General features: G+C 54.2%; 4 protein-coding genes and 1 non-coding gene across 5 annotated transcripts; 3 read left to right on the top strand and 2 right to left on the bottom strand.

Annotated features, from left to right (window-relative positions):
* Positions 1-866: 866 nt before the first annotated feature.
* On the top strand, positions 867-1,403 carry SPBR_08725 (uncharacterized protein; the record flags this gene model as incomplete). The annotated part of the gene is made up of 1 exon (XM_040766963.1): positions 867-1,403. The coding sequence occupies one exon, from the start codon at positions 867-869 to the stop codon at positions 1,401-1,403; it is 537 nt and encodes a 178-aa protein (XP_040614414.1).
* A 101-nt stretch (positions 1,404-1,504) lies between these two features.
* Positions 1,505-7,414, top strand: SPBR_08061 (nacht domain containing protein; the record flags this gene model as incomplete). Its single annotated transcript, XM_040766299.1, has 3 exons — positions 1,505-2,075; positions 2,138-2,376; positions 2,423-7,414. The coding sequence occupies 3 exons, from the start codon at positions 1,505-1,507 to the stop codon at positions 7,412-7,414; spliced, it is 5,802 nt and encodes a 1,933-aa protein (XP_040614413.1).
* Positions 7,415-7,952: 538 nt separating this feature from the next.
* Positions 7,953-8,044, bottom strand: SPBR_09558. The gene has a single exon. It is a non-coding gene; the product is annotated as a tRNA-Asn (tRNA).
* A 1,102-nt stretch (positions 8,045-9,146) lies between these two features.
* On the bottom strand, positions 9,147-11,627 carry SPBR_08178 (oligopeptide transporter 1; the record flags this gene model as incomplete). Its single annotated transcript, XM_040766416.1, has 2 exons — positions 9,147-10,502; positions 10,575-11,627. 2 exons carry the CDS (start codon positions 11,625-11,627, stop codon positions 9,147-9,149), a joined length of 2,409 nt encoding a protein of 802 aa, XP_040614412.1.
* Positions 11,628-16,783: 5,156 nt separating this feature from the next.
* On the top strand, positions 16,784-18,140 carry SPBR_08468 (uncharacterized protein; the record flags this gene model as incomplete). The annotated part of the gene is made up of 2 exons (XM_040766706.1): positions 16,784-16,814; positions 16,876-18,140. The coding sequence occupies 2 exons, from the start codon at positions 16,784-16,786 to the stop codon at positions 18,138-18,140; spliced, it is 1,296 nt and encodes a 431-aa protein (XP_040614411.1).
* Between the last annotated feature and the right edge of the window lie 2,079 nt (positions 18,141-20,219).

Genomic DNA, 20,219 nt, shown 5'->3' with positions numbered 1-20,219 from the left:
TGCACAATATGGCAGCGTCAGAGACAACCTAAGCTACATGAAGAGGGATGCCTGTGCATGGTCTGCATAGCAAAGTCCCATGTACTTGCCGTGGCTGTTTATTTTCATCTCATTTATGTTGCATACGGAATTGCCTCATGTCACAATTCGGAAAACGGATATTTATTTAAAAGTACATGGCCGAGATTAGATATATCTCTTCAGCTCGAATTTGTCTTGCCCTGAAAGAACTCTACATATAGGTTGTCCAACTTCCGACCCAGCAGTCAACATTCCCTACTCACATATAAGCAACCGCCCATCCTTCGAGCTCTCTCCCCCTTTCTCGCTTCTGGTCTCGTCTTTTTTACTTTTTTTTTTTTTTTTTCGTTTCTCCCAATCTGCTTAACCTCCGTTTAATCTCGTCTTTCATTTGGCCGGATACATATCCTCCTGGAGCTGCGGATTATGTTGCCGCTCAGCAAGACTCTTTCTAGTATGCCCACTACCTCATCAATTTTATATCACAGCTCATGGGCACTTCGATGGCTAACCAAATCGCAGAAATTAGGAATAAACGGCGTTCAACGGCCTCATCTTCATCTGTCGAGGCCTCATCTCTTCAAGACGTCCAGGTCGCGGGTACAGCATCTCCTTCGAAATCCGTCAACTCAAAGGTCTCTTCAGTCTCTCTTTCCAACGTTTCAGAGCCTCCCATCTTCCTAGAATTTACTCAGCCACATAACCAAGCCGCTCCGACACTGCTTGAGAAAGCTTCTGACAGAAAACAGAACACCCAAGAGGATCCAGTCCCGGAAACGGAAGACGTCACACCCCGCTCTGTGCGTCACACATTCATTGAAACTGCCCAGCCTGAAAAAGACACGATGACGGCGGTACCTATTGGCATCATGAAGTCTCTGCCCCAGTTGGCTGTCAAGGGCTCCCAGGCTGGCGTCGTAAAGGATGACAGCCGTGTGGTTGTGAGTGAGTTTCCCGTCGACGAGGACTCGACTGCCTTTGAAGAAAAGACGCTTTCTCGCAAGGACACGGCTGCCACGACCACGACCGAGGTGGCATCTCCCACTTCCTTGACACGCACGACTACTAATGGCAGCTCGCACCCCGAGTCGCGTGTGGCCGAGGTTGTCCACTACGTCAAGGGCCTGTTCTCCAAGCTCGGCGACTACGAGGTTAATATGCTGCGCCAGGCCGACCTGGAGACGTACTTGCAGTACATTGCCGACGAGCGCCTCATCCACATGCCGCGCAAGGGCAGTGACTGGGATCGTGTTCTTCGCACGGCTCAGTTCTTTGGCCTTCAAATCTGGCGTTTTGGCGAGAAGGTCGGCAAATTTGCACCCGAGAGCCGCGCGGCGGCCGGCTCTGCTCTTGCCAGTTGCCACCTGCTTCTTGAAGTATGATAAAATACAAACCACCACGAAGTCATTCCTAGTTTTCTGTTTCTGACTCGTCTCAAACCCAGATCGGGCACTCTCAAGCGGCTGCCCTCCTCCCTGCATTCATGACTCTCTACGAACTGGGCCTGCTTGTCTCCCAGATCACTCAAATCCCTGGCATCTTCGATTCTACCAAGGAGATCAAGGCCTCCATCAGCAAGCTCTACAGCGAGCTGGTCGGTTTGGCAGGCAGCATCTCCGTGCACTACAGAAACCACATCTTTAATCTCGGTCAGCAGCACCAGTCGGTTACGCTCAACCTCAACGATCTCTTTGGTGGTGACATTGACTCTATCTGGGCCAGCAAGACGGCTCTGTATGATCGAATCTGGATGCAGAGCCTTGGCAAGAAACAGTATGCCTTATCTCTCTCCGAACTCCGCCACCGGCTCAACCCGGAGTCGGAGGCGTTCCGGCATGCGCTGTACGCCGAACTGGCCGAGGATCTGGAGCGCGCTGAAGACACCTGCGAGTGGATCAAGAGCGACCTGGTCGAATATCTGCAGTCGAAAGAAAAGATTCTCGCTGTCACTGGCGCTCCGGGTTCTGGTAAGACAGTCCTTGCAGACTGGATTGAAGAGCGTCTCCAGCGGCCACTCAATAACGCCACGTACAGTGTCCTGCTGTACACATTCCGTGAGTCGTTGCCAAACCCCTGTTCCACCCTGGCACAACCGAACGAGACTAACAGTTTCCAGCTTCAGATGACACTGAAGAGGCGGCGGTCGTGTCGTTTCTCAAGGGCGTCCTCTTCCAGCTCCTTGAGCGGAGCGTCGGCAACGTGCAGCTTTACGAGACCCTCGTGGCGGCCCTTGTCAACGAGGAAACACATACCCGGGCCCATGGAGGCAACCACAAGCACTCAGAATTTGAGCTTGCACTGTGGAAGGCGCTGCATATCGGCCTCAACACGTTTAAGAAGAGCGACGAGCCGATCGTGCTTCTCATCGACGGCTTTTGCTGCCTTTTTCAAGCTGCTGCAGGACCATGTGTTCTCTGTCAAGAACGTTCGCACCATCACATTCTCTCGTTACGAGCACAAGCTTAACAGCGGCATTCGTCATGTGGCCATTTCCGAACAGGATGTAGCACACGACATCCGAAGCTTCTTGCGCCAGACGTTCTCGCGATCTGTGCTCTTCATGGAACTACCTCCCGCTCAGCGCGAGAAGATCATCGATGATTTGTCGGTCAAGTCCAAGGGCGTCTTCCTCTGGGCTCGTCTTGCCGGCAACCTCCTGCTCAAGTACCACGGATTTGTTATCACACCTGACCACCACGGGTATCACAAGCACGATCACAAGCATGAGCGCAATACAGCTGCTGGGTTTGTGACAGCGTCCGAATCCATCAGTGCAGACGTCGATGATGTGCTTCTTGCGACGGAATCGAAGCTCGATCTCAAGGGCGACCACCAGCTCCGTGATATGCTGTCCTTCCTGCTTGTGTCGGATGCACCACTCGAGACGGACGACCTATCAGCTATTCTGGCCGTCGACGTTCACAACAAGACTATCCACAAGCCTGTTAACATTGGTCAGCTCGTCGCGCGGACGGTTCCAGACCTCGTCCTCGTTCGCGACGGCCGCGTGCGCTTCAAGAGCAACATCATTCGCGCCCACCTGCACAAGCAGCTTGGCAAGTCGCTTCCTGCCGTGAAGGAGGCCCACCATCAGCTCACGTTGCGTCTTCTTCTCTACACCAAGCTGGCGGTGCACTCCAGCCTGTTCAACGACCCCACGATTGACGTCATTGATGAGGCAACTGTGCAGCGTCTCTTCCAAAACCATCGTCTCCTGTCCTTCGTCATGTCCCATTGGATGTACCATTTCCGTGCCTCGTCTCAGTACCTCCACGGCAGTGGCCATGACCTGGCTCTGTCCAAGGATTTCAAGGCTGTCTTCCCCGATTCCGTCGTCTTTGCGCTGCTCGAGCGTCACGCCTGGGCATCGACAACGGACCTCGTGGCTCGCCTCACCCTGACCCTGCGGATCCGGGAGGCTGTTTTTACCGAGAAACATATTTGTGTGCTGCAGAGTTTGATTGTTCTCGGTCATGTCCACCGCCATTACTCGCACGCCGTGGACAGCTCACGCTACTTTTACCGCGCTGCCATTCTTGGTCAACAGGTTCTCTCGCGCTTCAGTGCCCTTGTCGTCGCTTGCACCGACCTTTTCCTCCTGATTACGGAGTCGATCAAGTTCACCACACGCACGGAAATTGTCTCGTACCGGGAGACCCTCATTCGCTACAAGATTGAAGTCTCCATCGAGCGCTTTGGCTCCCACAGCAAGGCGGTACTTGAGTGGTATGAAAAGCTGGCTGCCCTCTACGTTTCCATCAAGGAAGAGGACATGGTCGTCATCATCTACCGCGAGATTTACGAGATCATTGTCGCCCGCGATGGCAAGGGTTCCCAGGAGGCTTCCAAGTTTAAGAAGTTCTTTGGCGGCTTGGATGTCACCCTCAGCGACGGAGAGGAGAAGAAGCCAGTCGACGGCTACGGCAAACTTCTCCTGGAGACGGCCGAGGACCTCGAGGTCACCGATGTCCTGCTCTACATCTCCATCATGCTGCGCGTGGCGTTGTCCTACGAGGCGGACAGGAGGTGGCACTGGGCTGAGCGCATCTACATCAGCTTGTGGCGCAAGGTGTCCGTCTTGTCCCGCACGGTCGTGACTACCGACGTGCACACGGCGAAGATCAAGGTGGCCATGGCGTACATTACGTACTTGCGCTCCGCCAAGCGTGTCGAGGAGGCGTCGAACATCCTCATAGTCCTATGGACCGAGTACGAGCACTACAACTTCGAGACGCAGGAGCTGGTCCTTTACCTGCGCGAGATTGGTGTGCTGTTCCGCGTCTTTGGCATGACGGCCATCGCCGGCCACATCTTCGGCAAGGTCTGGGGCTGGTTTAAAAACCATGGCAAGGGAAATGACGCCGAGGCAGGCAAGACCATTGTTCTGATTACCGAAGCGGTCAAGGAGATCACCACGACGACCGCCACCAGCAAGACAACGGTGACGACCACGACGGAGACAACAGAGACCATCGTTCGTGATATTTATGTGACACACTACGAGCGCTGCCGCAAGACTGGGGTGGACAAGACCTTTTTCGCGGCGACACTGTCTCTAATCGACATTCTCATTGCCGCCGGGAAGTGGGATGAATCGGAGGTGATCATTCGTCAGTCGCTTGAGATCAGTTGGAAAGCCATTCTCACGGCTAGCGCCAAGGTGACACTGTCAGAGCACTTCATCAAAGAGTCCGTCATCTTGGCAAAGCGTCTCGCAGTCTGCCACAAACACCAGCATCAATTCGACTTGGCGGAGCAGATCTACCTGCGGATCTACTATGCTGCTCTCGGCTCTCTCACTTTTGACGACGAGCTGTTCCTTGAGGCGTTGGCTGGCCTCATTGGGTTCTACGAGGAGTACCACCGCCACGACAAGGTCATTGAGATCTACGTGGAGCTGGTCGACAAGTACCGCAAGAAGTGCGGCGCTGCGCACCGTCTGACCATCCAGGCCCTCTACACGCTGGCTGCGCAGTACGAAATTCTCGGCCGCAAAGAGGCGTACGCTTGCTACATTGAGATCGTGACGACCCTCAACAAGGGCCTCAAGCACTGTCACCACGATGCCTTCAAGGCCGCCGTCATCCTTGTTTCCTTCTACCACATCGAGAAGCGCTGGGCGGAGCTGCAGAACATTTGCGCCGTGCTCTGGGAGACGTTTGTGCATCGCCATCACGAGCACTCGTATGCGTTTACGGAGGATGTTGTTGTTCTGATCTACGAGAAATATATGTACACGCTTGAGTACCATGCCAAGGTCGACATTCAGATCCTCTACGAGATATCCATTAAGTACCGCGAGACGGTGACGAAGGTCTTTGGTGCTTCAGCACACATTTTCCTTCTTGCACAGCTCTCCCTCGCCCACATCTGTGAGCGCTCTGAAAAGCACCAGCACGAGGCGGTCGCCATCTACGAGGAGATCATCACGAAGACAAGGTCGACCAAGTCCACGACCACGATCGAGACCGAGACATCCATCAAGGCTGTGACCAAGCGTCTGTCGACACTGTACACCACCATCATCCGCAAGGGCGACAAGGGCAGCAAGTCTGGTGGCCCTGGAAAGGACGTGGGCATCAGCATCGACCGTGCCATTGTGCTCTCCCTCGAGGCCTTTGCGCTCTACAAGATTGAGTTCGGCATCTGGCATGCCAAGACGCTGACAGTTCTCTCGGACATTGTTTTCCTGCACCAGAAGACCAACACCAAGGAGTCGCACAGCAAGGTCGTTCACATCTTGCAGACGACTGTCATTGAGATCCTGACCACACTCACCGTCTCTGCCCAGTTGTTCGAAGCGGCGACCACTCTGGCCTCCATTTTCATCAAAGCTGGCCTGGTCGGGCAGGCCGAGTCGCTGCTGCACCAGTTGCGCTACCTCCTGGTCTTTGGTGAGGTCCTTCCTGCCGGCATTTCGGTCAAGCTGGAGTTCAAGCTGAACCACAAGGTCAACAGCCGTGTCGTGTTCCTCTTCGTGGCGGCATTTGAGCGTCATATCCGTGGCCACAACCAAAAACAGACGGGGCCCGCCATTACATTCTCGGAACTCCTGTCATCGCTCCTGTACGAGGTCCTTCTTTACGAGGACTACCGCGCCAATGTCGACAGCAAGGATGTCCGCATCGAGGAGATTCTCTTGTCGGGTGCTCGGCTTCGCGGTTTCTGGGCCGAGGAGGCGCGATCGGAGCTTCTGGTCGTCCTCGACACACGGCTTTTCCCCCTCTTCAAGGCTCGGTACGCCGACTATGCCAAGGTCACCTCGGACGAGCACACGAAGCTCTTCTACCTTGCTCTTCTCGCCGAGCTGAACCGCGATAAGGCCGATGCCAGCTACGCCGTACTGTCTTGCCGCGCTGGCAACCACAAGGTCTACGAGCTACTTAAGGCGGGCCTGTTTGAAAGTGCGCTCGGGGTCGCTCGCTTTGCCTTTGCCTTTGCGTCCAAGCAAGGCTTCTACAAGAGCAGCGGCGCACGCATTGCATATGGCTACAAGCTGGCAGAGCTGCTGGCCGGCATTGACGCCCGGGCGCCCCCCGCCGACACGCCCCTGCGTGGCAGTCTCTTGTCGCTCTCCCGCGAGGTAACCGCCGGCGTCTTTACCGTGCTGGCCGAGGAGAAGATCGACCTGGCCACGCTCGAAGTGGCCGACGTCACTGGTCTGGTGCGTCTCCTGGGTGCCCAGGGCGACTTTGCACGCCTGGAGACACTGCTGCTGCATCTGTGGCAGTCGCGCGAGGTCCGCCGCAGCTGGAAGCCCGCGACGGTCATGTCCATTGGCTTCGCCCTGGTGCACGCCTACGCCGGCCAGAAGCAGCACAAGCTGGACCGCGCCATTGACCTGGCCGATGTGCTCTGGTTCAACCTGGTGCGCAGCCGTGGCTGGCTCGACCGCGACGCCGTGGCCGCCGGCCAGCTGCTTGCCAGCCTGTACTTGGAGGCGGGCCGTGCCGCCGACGCCATGAAGGTCTACGAGCGCGTACTGCACCAGATTGAGGCGGCGGCCGGCAAGAAGAATGGAGGTGCCTTCCCAGCAATCACCAACGGCAAGCTGGGCAGCGCAGCTTCGGCGGTTGCTGGCGCCGCCGGCCACACCGAGGACGCCGAGGGCGATACTGCGCTGCTGGGCCTCCACGCCCGGCAGCACCTCGACCTGTTGGGGGCGGCACATGCTCGCCTCGGCCGCTGGGTCAAGCCCAAGAAGGAATACCACGATCTGTACGAGCACCTGCGTGACAGTCTTGGGCTCAAGGCCCAGCTCCCGGCCACATTTGAAAAGTGGGCAGCGGCGGCGGCAAATGCGGCGACGGACAAGTCGGCGCTGCCAGGTGGATATGTGGCGCCCAAGGACTGGACCATTTCGGCAGGTGAGACGTTGGCCCGCGCAGGCTGATTTATTTTGAGAAATCGAGTGTGTTATGGAGGTGGCCCGGACGTTTTTTGATCAATGGAATTCTCTCTCATATGCTTTCATTTTCTTCATAGTTTTTAATTTTCTATCGACGTCTTCTTTCAGGTATTTGTTATTGCTTTGTTTGGTACGTTTAATTCGTCAGTTGCAGCAATAAATGATTAGCAGTAAATTGAGAAACATTGTGATTAAGTCGTTATTCATACCAATATCACAGCTTATTGTTCTAGGAAACCGTGCGTAAACTGCCATAAAAGAAGAGAGGGAGGACACGAATTTTACTACTGAGTATATTGAATCAGTACGAAGGTAATACTGGTGCCTTAAAGTACCATGATGAGGTAAAATAAAGAAGATGAAGAAAACAAAAATAGTTAGGCATAATGAAAAAATAAAGATAAATAAATAAGAAGCCTATTAAACGAATGCAAAGGAACGAACAAACACTTGTTTTTTAACCAAGCGGACCAAATGCTGTCGACGGACGGAGAACGAGAAAAAGACAAAAAGAAACGATGTCCTCCCTCGGGTGGGCTCGAACCACCAACCTTTAGATAGACTATTATGAGATCGATAACAGTCTAACGCGCTAGCCAATTGCGCCACGAGGGAGTCTGTATATGGAGATTTCGCCGACCTTAATCACATCCAAGTACGCGGGTGATGTTGTGTGGGAGAAGGTTCCAGATGTACGTCCTAATGGAACCAGTGCATCGAAATGGATCCATCTAAACGTATCGGTTAGGATTTGGGTTGTGGAGTTGCTGTCACAGCGATGTGTTTAGAGCTGCATCCAGGTGGAATCTAAGCCCTTCAGCCCTTTTCTGTCAGCTGGGACTCGAAGTGACAGCGTCCGGCCCCGGCTCATAAGGAACCGGGAAACACATTTTTGACGATTTCCGGGTCCGGGTAGCAGCCAAAAAGGCTTGAGTAGGTGGGGAAGTCGAGAACACGGCTGTAATGGCTGCACGGAGAAGGATGTCGCCGAGATAAGTGCCCGAGAGCGCTGCCCAAGAAACTGGGAGTTTAAACCGTACGTCGTTCAACTGGTGTTTGCAAAACGTTTGAGCTTCCATTGCTAACCAACCAGAAATGCACCGTTTGAGTACACACCCAAGGGCAAAACCGATGGACAACTTGCGGCAGGAGACGTTGGCCGAGTTCCGTTTTGTCAAAGGCGAACAGGTCTTAAAGTCGCTATAGGAGACGGACGTGTGGGATGAAAAGAGAAAAGAAGCAAAATGGACAATGACACTTTTCGTTTACCCCTGAATATACTTGCATGCTCTATGTGTGTCTCCCCAGGCACGCTCTGGAAGCGTCACGTGCACAACACAGCAGGAGGACAAACAAAATGGTAAACATCTACAGCGACAGGGTGGCGGAGGTCAAGCAAAGCAAGACTTTGTACTCGTATGATACACATGCGAGCCGTTCGAAACAGCAACGTTCAATGACCACAGAAGGACATACCTCCACGATGCACTGCTGTAACGGCGGATGCATGCAATTTGGTACTGAGAGATGGTGTGTATTACTAAATTGATAAATGAGTGGGACTATTAAAAAGATTGGCTTTCAACTGCAGCCTGTACCGCCAACGGCCCCTTGTTTGGTATGCGTGTGCCCGGCACACAAGCTTTCCACGCGATGGTTTCCGGCAAGAGTGATGATCAACACAAGAGGGAATGGAAAAAGACAAGCGACATTGAATTTAGCTGTCCGCCACCGGGCACAAGTCGTAGTAGCCGTCGGCGTTGTTGCCCCACCAAGTCGGGAAGACGACGGTCTTGCCGCCGGCGCCGAAGACGGCAAACGACAGGATAAAGAGGACCATGAGGACGGCGCCGTCCCAGGCACCCGTGACCATGTACATGTAGTTCTTGAAGATGCGCGGGTAGTAGTTGCGCAGGTAGTACTGGCAGAAGAAGCCGGCGCCGAGCATGCTCCAGATGACGCAAGTCTGCGACTGGTTGTAGGGGATGAAGCCGGCGTACTGGATGAACTGGGGCAGGTTGATGGTGGCGAGGTTGAAGCCGCCGATGGTGGGCTTGGCGCGCCACAGCGCCCAGTGCACGACCACGACGGCGGCGCCAATGGCCAGGCCGATGGGGACGAGCTGATAGATGGTGCCGGCCTTGTAGATGTAGCGCGCCAGCGCCCACGAGGCGGCGTTGGTGTTGTACGACTGGATGGTGGCGCCGCTCCAGGCGGCGCTGCCGTTGCCGTTGATGAGCAGATCGCGGTTGCCGGTGATGATGCCCACCAAGACACCATAGGACACGAAGCCGCCGAGCACGGTGCCGTAGATTTGGGTCAAGAACATGGTCTTGGGCGGGATCTTGAGGTACTCGCCGAGCTTGAGGTCGTTGCAGAGGTTGACCGTGTTGGCAATCATGACGTGCGACCAGGCGGCAAAGTACATGTTGCCAATGGGCCGTTCGGGCACGACGAGACCAGCAATCATTTTCGACAGGTTGTTGGTGGCGATGCCGTTGCCATAGCGGGCATACAGGAGCGTGCTGAACGGCGCGAAGAAGGCGCCCACAATCAGCGACAGGATGTACGCCCAGACGGGCAGCGTGATGTTTTCCTTGGTCACGACGATGATGCCGAGCACAAAGCTGACCACGAGGACCGTCCCGTACCACCAGAACGGCACCTCCTTGTAGTGCTTCTCCATGTGGGCGTGGTGCGGGTCGGTCGGCGTCTTGTCCTTGGAGTCCTTGTAGGCCTTGATGGTGTCGCCGCCCCAAAACAGAATGCAGTGGGTGGCCAGCGCGCCGATGGCGGCGTTGGCAATGAAGAGGGCGTAGGCGAAACTGGCGGCCAGGCGCGGCGGTCCGTACTTTTGAAACGCCTCGTGGTTGAGCACACCCTTGGAAAAGACCTTGGACACGGGGTAGGCGGAGCCGTCTTCGGACCGCAGCGACGTGGACATGAAGGGGAACGACTTGGCGTTCCAGCCGTTGCCGTAGTAGATGCCGATCATGACGATGTAGCAGACAAAGAAGCCGGCGGCCATGTGGGCCTGCAGGACCAGAGGCAGCGAGGTGCTGTACGATTGGATCTGGACGGAGTTAGTAGGAGTGTGGGGAGGACGACAGGAAGGGGAATGAAAGAGAGAAGAAGCGAGCCTCACGTATTGCCAGTCAAAGGAAAAGGTAAAGAGACCGAGGCCTTCGTTGTTGAGCGAGCCGCCAAAGATGTTTGTGAGGATGGCGGCCTTGTTGCCGGTCGCCTTCATGGCGGCCAGGCACGGGATCGAGACGCTGTTGAGCCACGGCCAGATGTACGCCGGCAAGAACTCGTAGACGGTCATGGTCCCAAACGCGATCCAGAAGGCGCGCAGCGGGCCGCTGCTGGTCACCTTTTGCCAGTGCAAGCCCTGCAGCGTCTTGACCGTGGGAAGCGTGCCCCAGTAGACGGACTCGACATGCCACACGGCAATGGGCCGCAGAATGCCGGCCAGGCCGTAACCAAAGAGACCGACGGAAATGGTGGCCAGGATGATGGTGGCGGCCGAGATGGGCAGATCGTAAAACAGGTCCTGGGCGGCGAAGACGAGGGTGATGGCCGAGCCGTTGGCGGCCGACGTCGCGGTAATGGAGCACACGGCATGCTCCTTGAGCCGCCAGGGGCCCGGGTTGATGAAGTTGATGATGCGGATGCGCAGCGGGGGCTTCTCGCTGGGATCGGCGCCCTCGGGGCGGGACGCGCGCCATTTCGTCAGCTGATGGTCGCCCCGCGGCAAAAAGGCAGCCCACGCGTTGCCGAGGAAGTAGGCGATGAGCACGACGAAGGTGCCGGAAATCGTGGCCGCCGTGGCCTTGAAGTTGTAGATCTGGGTGACGACGGCCTGGAAGGCCGACAGGATGGTGGCCAGCAGCAAGCTGCGGAAGGTAAGAGACGGGTCAAAGTCATCGCGGAGGGGAATCAGGTGGGTGGCGGCGTCGGCGCCGGATATAATCCGGGTGTCGTCGTCGTATGTGCCGTCGGCGTTGGCGAGGTCTTCGACGGAATCGGAGCCCGAGTCGCCGCTGACGACGCCCTTCTCGTTGACGGCGTCGTGGTTGTGCGATCCGTGGCTGGGGACCTCGGTGATGGTACCGCCAACGGTCTTCTTCTCTGCGGGAGAGGGAGACACGTCGGGGCCACTGCCCGTGTCGGGCGTCGGTCCATCGTCGTGGGCCATTGGGACGGGCAGGGGGTGGTGACAGTCAGGTAAATAACGTCAAAGGATGGCAAACGAAAAATAAAAACAGTGCCGACTGGTGCGTTCACTGATACATGAGCGTGCTCTTAAGGATGCTGTGCGAACTGAATAATGTGCTCATGTATCTTGGTTGTACACGTGTGACTGGAAATGGGAATGAAACGTGAAACAAAATGAATAAAAAGGCAAGTCCGTATCCGTGTACCGACGATCACTTGGGATGGACACGGGCGCGAGCCGAAGACTTTATATGTTGGGTACCCGTAGATGCGGCATGGTCTGGGTGGCACGCATTGGCTGCGTGATCTGCGTGGAAAGATATGGGAAAGCATGGGAAGCATGGGAAGTGGGAAGCATGGGAAGCATGGGAAACATGGGAGGACTTGGGAGGACATGGGCTGCAATGTCGTGATTGACGTGGGTGGGTTCTCGGGCCTCAGAGGTCCCGTTTTTGCCTCTGACTTTCCTTGTTGGCGCCTTCCATTTTCAGATAGCTCTCGTGTTGCTGGAGTATTTCGGGTTGTTCTTTGGTCCTGGTGTCGTTCCACTATGCAAGTACGCCTTGTCGAGCCATCGTGTCGACATTCTATCGGTCCGCGTCCCTGGGCCAGACGTTTTCACGTTTGATCCAGTAGCATCTGAAGATGAAAACGAAGCGTCCCAACGTGTTTGTGGCATCCCCACAATGTAGACCTTCTCGCCCTGTACAAATTAAGCTGTGGGCTGGCGAGTCCATGTACTTTGCCTGTACTGCGTGTGTTGTACTCCGTAATGCGATGTACTCTGTGCGCTAGTTTCTTTGCCTGTCTCTTAGTAAAGTCCCTTCTTTGGTCGCGACGGCTCACATGCAAGGACACGTCTGGTAACCACCGCTTGCCATCACTCGCGCTACTCGTGTTCACTCGCCGTCCAGATCCTTTTCATCTGCAGCCCGTTGGTCCTCCCCATGTCCGCGTTATGCCGTGGCGCAAGCACTCCTGTGCCCTAGATACGATATCTTACCATGGTAATATGGAGGGCGACCTCTCCCCCCAAGAAAGAAACCTTGTGTGCTGCCTTCTTCTCTGACTTGATACGTTACACTGTGCAGCAGAGCCGGCCGTGCGTTGTAGCGGCCTTTCAGGCTTTTTTTTTTGTCTTTTTTGGCACCCTCGACTGTTGTTATTGCAGTAAAGGCTAGCGGGCGTCGTAAAGCCAAATTTGCGTTCACAAGGCACAGGGATCGGCAGCACGGGGTGAAGCACAGATTAGCATGAGTCGTTCGCCTGTGCGTAAACCCGCGTCCTGCCAATGTGCTGCAGAGCACAAAAATATCATCTCTATAAGGCCTCGTCCTATTGGAGCGTAGCATCTCTCGTCCCTTGCGATTTTGCCAGAACAGGGTAAATACTGTGTGTAGATGAATTAAGGTAAAAAGAAAACTAGTGCCAAAAGTGGAGAAAGCGGCCCTTTGATTGCCGCGTGCCAAATCGCTTCCAATCATGTAGAGGACACCGTGCGGCCAAGGCGGTTGGGGGTTAAGGTGGTGGTAGGAGCCAAAGCTTCGACCAAAGACCAAGTCCCAGCGGCCGGAAGAGCCTTGGCCACGGAAAGATTCGTCTACCGCGCACACGTCTCCACTCTCGTCGCTTCGTCTACTTTGCCTTCTTGTCTTCGTTTCTCGCATCCCTGCATCCCTCCACACACGACGCTGCTGCCAGCTGCCAGCTGCCTGTTTGGGCACGTCCCGCCGCTGCTGGCAATGTTGTTTACTGGGGTCTGGCCGATACGCCTTATCGCGCTACGATGGCGATATCACGCAAGCTGCGTTTTGTTTGGCTGGATGTCCTCACTCTCCTTATTTCGCCGTCCTTTTCGACCGGGCCGCACCATTTCGTACGACACCAAAATCTCATCTCCGTCTTCAGCTGTTTTTCAATGTCTGATGTGGATACGCCTTTGTGTGCTTGCAATTTTTGTTTCCATCATGTTCCCGCGTATTTTGGCTCCGTTCTCTACGACACATCGCCATGTTCGTCGCCGGTTGGGACACGGAAACGCGCTCCGGCCTGGACCGGCCAAAGTGGGCTGCTCTTGCCATTTGGGGCTTGTGCTCCTGCCCACTTTCTTGCACGCAATCGCGACCTTCGTCCCAAAAAGGAAGGTAGGATGGGCACAACGAGCAGCGTTCAAAATCCGCTGTTACTCCTGTCGCGACTACGGGATTTTCATATCGCGCCTTGTCCTCGTTCGCTTTTCTCTTTTCTCTTTTCTCTTTTCTCTTTTTGCCCATTCTCGTGCATCGTCTCAACCGTTTCCTTGCCCGAGTTTCCCGGCTGACACGTCGGACGTGATGGCACCGCCCCTCGCATTGTCTTTACGTCGACTACTACGGTTTTGACAAATACGGAGTATGCGCATCAACGAGGTGTCCGTCGGTGCAGCAGCAGTGATCGGGATGGCTCTCGCCACATAACTCTACAAGTCTACGCATGAGCTGCACACGCTCATGAGTCTGGTCGCTCTCACAGCGTATGTATTATCGCTGTCGTCTGCCCCCTGTGCTTCAGAATCTGCTCCTGTCGCTCCCCAACTGTTTTCCGACACTTTTTCCACTGTGGATGATTGAAGCCATGCTGCAGAGCCAAGCATTTCACTATCTGCAAGCTGCGGAGCACGGAGCACGGACAATAAGCTTGTTTTCGGTTCTAATTTTGTGGTTGGCATCCTCTCCGTCGGTCTTTGAAAGCTTGGCACCCTTCGTACTTTGCGCATCCCCACTCCCTTTTCAAGCCAACCCATCTCACGCTGTATCGACCTTCTCTCTTGGGCGCAATCTCACCTCTTTCTCAGTGGCGCAACCTCAAACCACATGATGTCATTACTAGTGATGCGTTCGGCGTCTTTTTTTTTCATATATATTTTTTTTGTGTGCGTCTCTCTCTTAGCGACCGTTCTCACGCCCACAGACCATCATTTCTACGTCGTCCCAAACATCATGAACATCCACTATGTTCCTCGTTTTGCTTACAAGCCCCCACAAGGCGCTGGAACGTGTTCACCATATGGCCTTGCATTGCCTGAGTCCACTCACACGCTTACCGAGGGATACGTTTCTGGTACAACGTACATAAAATGACGATCACAAAAGTCTTGCGTGCTAGGTGAGAAAACAGATGCAAGATGGCGACACACGAGACAGACAGGGGCCGGCGAATGACTCAAATTCGCCCCCGATGAGCAGGAAGTGCAAGCGGGTTGTCTCACTACGGTGACATTGCACGGCTCTCGGCACTGACAGGTGGTGAATGTATTTCGTACTGTCTTTGCATTGGCTTTTCTCTGTTTCTTCCTGCCGAGACCTTAGCCTGGACGCCACACTTAATTTCTACCACCAGGTATGCATGAATATTAGACACAGCAGAACGGTTGATGCTTCTTCATTCGATCTAGCTTTCACAGGCTACGATATCCACAAGAAACCTTCTTTTTTTCGATGGACCGGGCCCGGAGGCACTGTTTTACGCTGGTTCTTTGTTCCGTTGTTCTGCAAACAAAGGCTAAAGCATTCCACTCCTAGACCGACAGTGCAGCGTCGGAGAAATTGCTGCCGAATGCTTTTGCTCGCATGGGTCACAGTGGGTGTATTGGATGACTGCAGGGCCCCAATTATATCACGCCTAACCAAATCGAATGACATTCGAAGAGCAAAGAGAGGGGTCATCCGGCATTTCGCAGTGATGGTGCACCGACCATGTTCTATTGGCCGGATGAATATGCATCAAAGTGCAATGCATGACTGTTATTTCTTGGGGGTCGTAATAACAGTATCTTTATGTCGTATCGAGAGCACAATTCGGTAGGTGCTACAAGGCCCCTTTAAATGTGTTATTTAAGCAGGAAAATGCAATGCGCAGAGAGAGACGCCACATGAAAATGCGGCTGATCACATTGGTAGCCACAATTTACCAGAAGTAAAAGAAAACGGGAAATTGAGAAGACAAATATTTTAGTGGAAACGTGAACTTCAACGAAGGATACTCCAAAGATTTGTTGGAATTGGGAGCTCTTTAAAGAATTGTGAAATGAGAAAAAGAAAAGGTTGCAGCGTGGGAAGCCGTTTTTTTTAAACACGATACTGATGCAAGACTAAAGGCCCGTCCCGTGATTCCTGTGCATCAAACTGTTGTGATCCGGACCACCACACCTTGCGGCTTACAGTGGATCAAAACGCGGGGAAAGTACAGTGAAAATAGAGAGTGTCGACGTTATAATAAGAATATTATGCCTAGTTGGAAACAAGGAACCTCCCGATAAATCGGTTTCTAGGACCGCTGCCGGAAGGTAACGCAGAATCTGGTTGATCGGCTTCAAATCCTTTGGGGATCTGGGACATCGGCGTGGTGGGTGTGAGTGAAACAGGAAACGAGACGTCGATGATGACTGAACACCTGTATGATTCATGTCAATTGTTGTGCGTGGGCTGTTGCAATAGTCAACTTTGTTGGAGGATTTGGATTGTGCACAGTGGTGCATCGACTGCTCAAGGCAGTTCACGTAAGATCGGGCCAACTCCTCCCGTGGTGGCTGAGTTGGTAAAAAAATATGATAAGGACCGTCTTCCTAAACTAGCTTCGCAAAATCGGAAACGGCCCCTCATTCACTATATCTTATTCGAATAATGTCAAAGCTTCCTCGTAGAAGGGGAAGAAAATCATCCAAGGACCACGAGACTGATAACCGGAATCCCAAGATTCTCAATAATGCATGAAAGCGGAAGCAACACAACATTTACCCAAATCAATGCAACCAAGAAGACTGGCAAAATGGCAGGGCCAGCGAACTAAACACACTCAACTCGTTAGAGGAAAACTGCAGTAACAACACAATTAATTAATATCACGATGCCGGCATAGCTCGACGAATGGAACACATTGAATATGCCCGAATCGGCAAACAGATGTGTCCCGGTAGTAGTCGGGGACGACGCACACACAATGCTCGCAACGACATATATTCAGCGGCGCCCCCGCATCCTCGCCGATGATACACAAGATGACGAAGCGAGGCAGACGACGCCGTGACGCTCGTGTGAGTAGCCGACTGATTCGCTTTCAAACTGTCCAATCCATCGTCGTCCGTCGATATTTACAGCCATGGTCAGGCTATTGTCACTTGCACTCCTGGGTAAGACATATCAACGACAGATGCATCCATTGCGGGCATAATGGCTCCTAACAAGACAAAGCACCGCTGGCTGCGGCCTCCGTGTCCAACATTCACATCCCGCAGCTGGCCACGACAATCGCCATCAACCTGCCACCCAACAGCAACGACGTGAACTTTTACATGGTGGCGCCGACGCACTATACCTATGTCGCCCTCGGCTTCGGCAGCAGCATGGCCAACTCGTTCATGCTCATCGCGTACCCTGCGGCGGACGGCAGACACATGACGGTCTCGCCCCGGCTGGGCACGGGCAACACGGAGCCCCAGTTTGACGGCAACTACCGTGTCTGGCTCAACGGCAATTCGACCGTCTACGGCTCGTACATGATTGCCAGCGGCACCTGCTTCAACTGCCGGTCCTGGCCCGGCGGCAGCCTCAACAGCTTCACCACCAGCCAGCCCATGATGTACGCCCTCGGTCCGTCCTATGCCACGGCCCTCGCCAGCAACGACCAGGGCGTCACGCTGCAGAAGCACGAAGCCTACGGCCGCTACCTGATGAGCACCATCCAGGCGACGGGCTACGGCGGCACGGGCGTCTTGACGAGCATCGACAACCAGGCCAACACCGGCACGCAGCCCGTCAACACGTACGGCGCCAACAGCCCCAACGGCGTCGTGCTCAACGACCGCGACGGACTGGGCCTCGCGCACGGCATCGTGCTCGCCATCGCCGCCCTCGTCCTCGCGCCCGTCGACATCCTCTTGGGCAGCGGCCGTCTGCTGGCCCGCTTCCCGCTGGTGCACGCCCTCGGCAGCCTGCTGTACCTGCTCCTGCTCGTGGCGGGCCTGGGCACGGGCGTCCGCGCCAGCTTCGAGTACGTCGCCACGCGGCACTTTGCCACGGCGCATCAGGTCATCGGCTTCATCACCTTCTTCATGGGCCTCGTGCTGCTGGGTCTGGGCATGGCCCTGCACGTCGGGCGGGCCTTGTCATCGTCTGGCGAGCGCGGCATCGTGGCCGCCGTGCACACGTGGGGCACGCGCTTCCTCTGGGTCTTGCTTCTCATCGACGGTGGACTCGGCCTCAAGCTGGCCGACGCATCCCTCGGCCTCGTCATTGGCTACGCGGTTCTGTCCGGCATCACGTTCCTGGCAGTTGTGTTTGTGCTGGCCTGCCTGTGGTGCGTCGGTGGCCGCAAGGCGCGTGCTCGTGATGGTTCCGTGGGCGACCGCGGAAGTCCGGTCCGCTTCAGTTTCAACAACCGCAAAAGCGTGAACTCACGTAAGACGTCGGGTGACTCGGAACCTGTCATCATCCCCGAAAACCGGCACGCAAGGTAAGACGGCGTACTACACATCACCATGAGAGAGAACGGCACTGACATCTGCCCAGTGGTAGATACGAGTAGAAATGCAGGAAATGATGGGACAATCTGCTGGATGGGAAGGGAGGAAAGGGCGAACTGTAAGGGGAATTGACTCTCGGGAAAGTGGTCTTGACTCGGCAGTATTTAGGTTTTCATTTATACGCAGTTTTTTAATACTTTAGTCGAACTTGTCGTCTAGCTACTTTTGTTTTATGTTGGGTAAACGGAAGATGCTTTCCATTTCGGTATTCATTATACTCAGCAGGAAAATTGTCAGAAAGGATACGAGTCGTGGAAATTTGATTACCAGTGAAAAGGTTGATTGGAGCAAGGCTTTCGGTGTTCCTACCGTAAGTAATACTCCCTCCCTCTGCGATGAACGCTTTTGTTGTTCTTTTCAAAAAAGTCTAGTACGTACCGTGTGGTTATTTTTCTTTCTCCGTCCCCATACCGCGTCCCAAATCATGTTATGGTACTTACACCGTCAAATCAACAGCCCCTTTAATACCAAGCCGGTAGGATGTCAAACGCAACACGATGCCCACATGCTGCAGATCGTCGAACCAGTATAAGACAAATTGAAAGTCAAGGAAAAAACTGACCCATGCTCTTGATACAATCAAAAATTGCCAAGGATGCAACCCCGAGAGTCAGCAGCGCGGCGACTAGCGCCGCAAGAGATACATTCCGCTTAGTAGTTGTTAAATGGTTACACATGCGGTGATGCTATGTAGTCATACCATTTGGCAAATTTACACCGGTTAAAGCACGGGATGTACCGTTACTTATGATTCAAGTTGGTTCACTGGAAGAATGCACACCGATCCCAGTATATATAACCAGCGTTTCCAATTTACCGGAATATTTTTCATTTGCATCTTTAGTAACACACCGTCTACGGCACTTACTTTCAAAAGCGCGGGGATTTTGCATTCAGGTATTATGATGTCGTCGATAGTCAATACGTCAACCAATTCGCCCACACGCCCGCAGGTGTCTCAGGGGTAACCCAGTGGTCTAAAGGTATCGTCAAGCTACCTTGTCTTTACGATTACACCGAGCCTACATAAGCCCGGCTGTGACTTCCTCTTGGTTTATCTCTTGACCCTTAAATTTATCGTCAAGCGCACGTGACGCGACACATCACGTGCACTAAATATTAGTTCGACACGGTAACGCGTCTTCATGTTGTTGTTTCCTCCTTTTCATCCATCTTTTACCATACATGCGTCTGTCCGCGGAACCACCATCTGAGCCATCGACACTGCTCTATCCAATTTCCTTTAACGCACTTTTCCGATTCCCACAAGTTTTGTCACTCCTGCTGTTCCACAATGACGTCACCCCTGGACAGGTAAGTCAACATTTCAAGTGGGGAAACATAACGACGCTGAAGCTAATGTCTTCACCGCAGCGTGATCATCGGAGTTGTTATCGCGTTCGTCGCGCCATCGGCAATTTTTGGCGCATTGTTTGCGGCATAGTATACCGTCCGGTCGAAAAGGACGGCGGAGTGGGCAACAGCCAACTCTGACCTTGAGGCTGGCCGACCCCTGGCCCTATCGTTTGTCCTCAACGCGTCGAAAGGCATGGCGCGAAACAAATTGAGCCGATGGCTACGGAGTTCCCTTGACGACAGACAATGGGTGCCGCTCCGTATGCGGCATGAAGCAAACCTTGCTCGAGCCCTAAACAACGCAGAGAGACTGTACTTTGCGGCGGACGAAGCACACGATGCTGCGCGGAGACGAAACCAGGAATTGATAATGGCTGGAGAAGAGCGTCGGATTAAGTTCCGTCGCTTATGCGAAGCTTATCAAGATCTGAAATCGCCCTCGACAATGCTTCAGGCCCTGGTAATCGAGGCGAAGCTACAAGGGTTCCGGGTTGGATAACTTTGCCAGTACGATGTATCCTCTATGATGCCCGTAAGATTACGGGTCCAGTCTTTTCTCACGGCTCCTATGGCGTGTGAGTGTTTGGGCCCGCACCACCTGCCGGATTGCGTTAGCTTGAGGAGTAGCAACCGGCGGGAAGGATGCACGAGCCCGTG

This window comes from Sporothrix brasiliensis (assembly GCF_000820605.1).
Source record: "Sporothrix brasiliensis 5110 chromosome Unknown Cont22, whole genome shotgun sequence".
In the NCBI taxonomy this organism is placed as follows: Eukaryota; Fungi; Ascomycota; class Sordariomycetes; order Ophiostomatales; family Ophiostomataceae; genus Sporothrix; species Sporothrix brasiliensis.
This window is presented reverse-complemented; position numbering and strand designations above follow the sequence as displayed.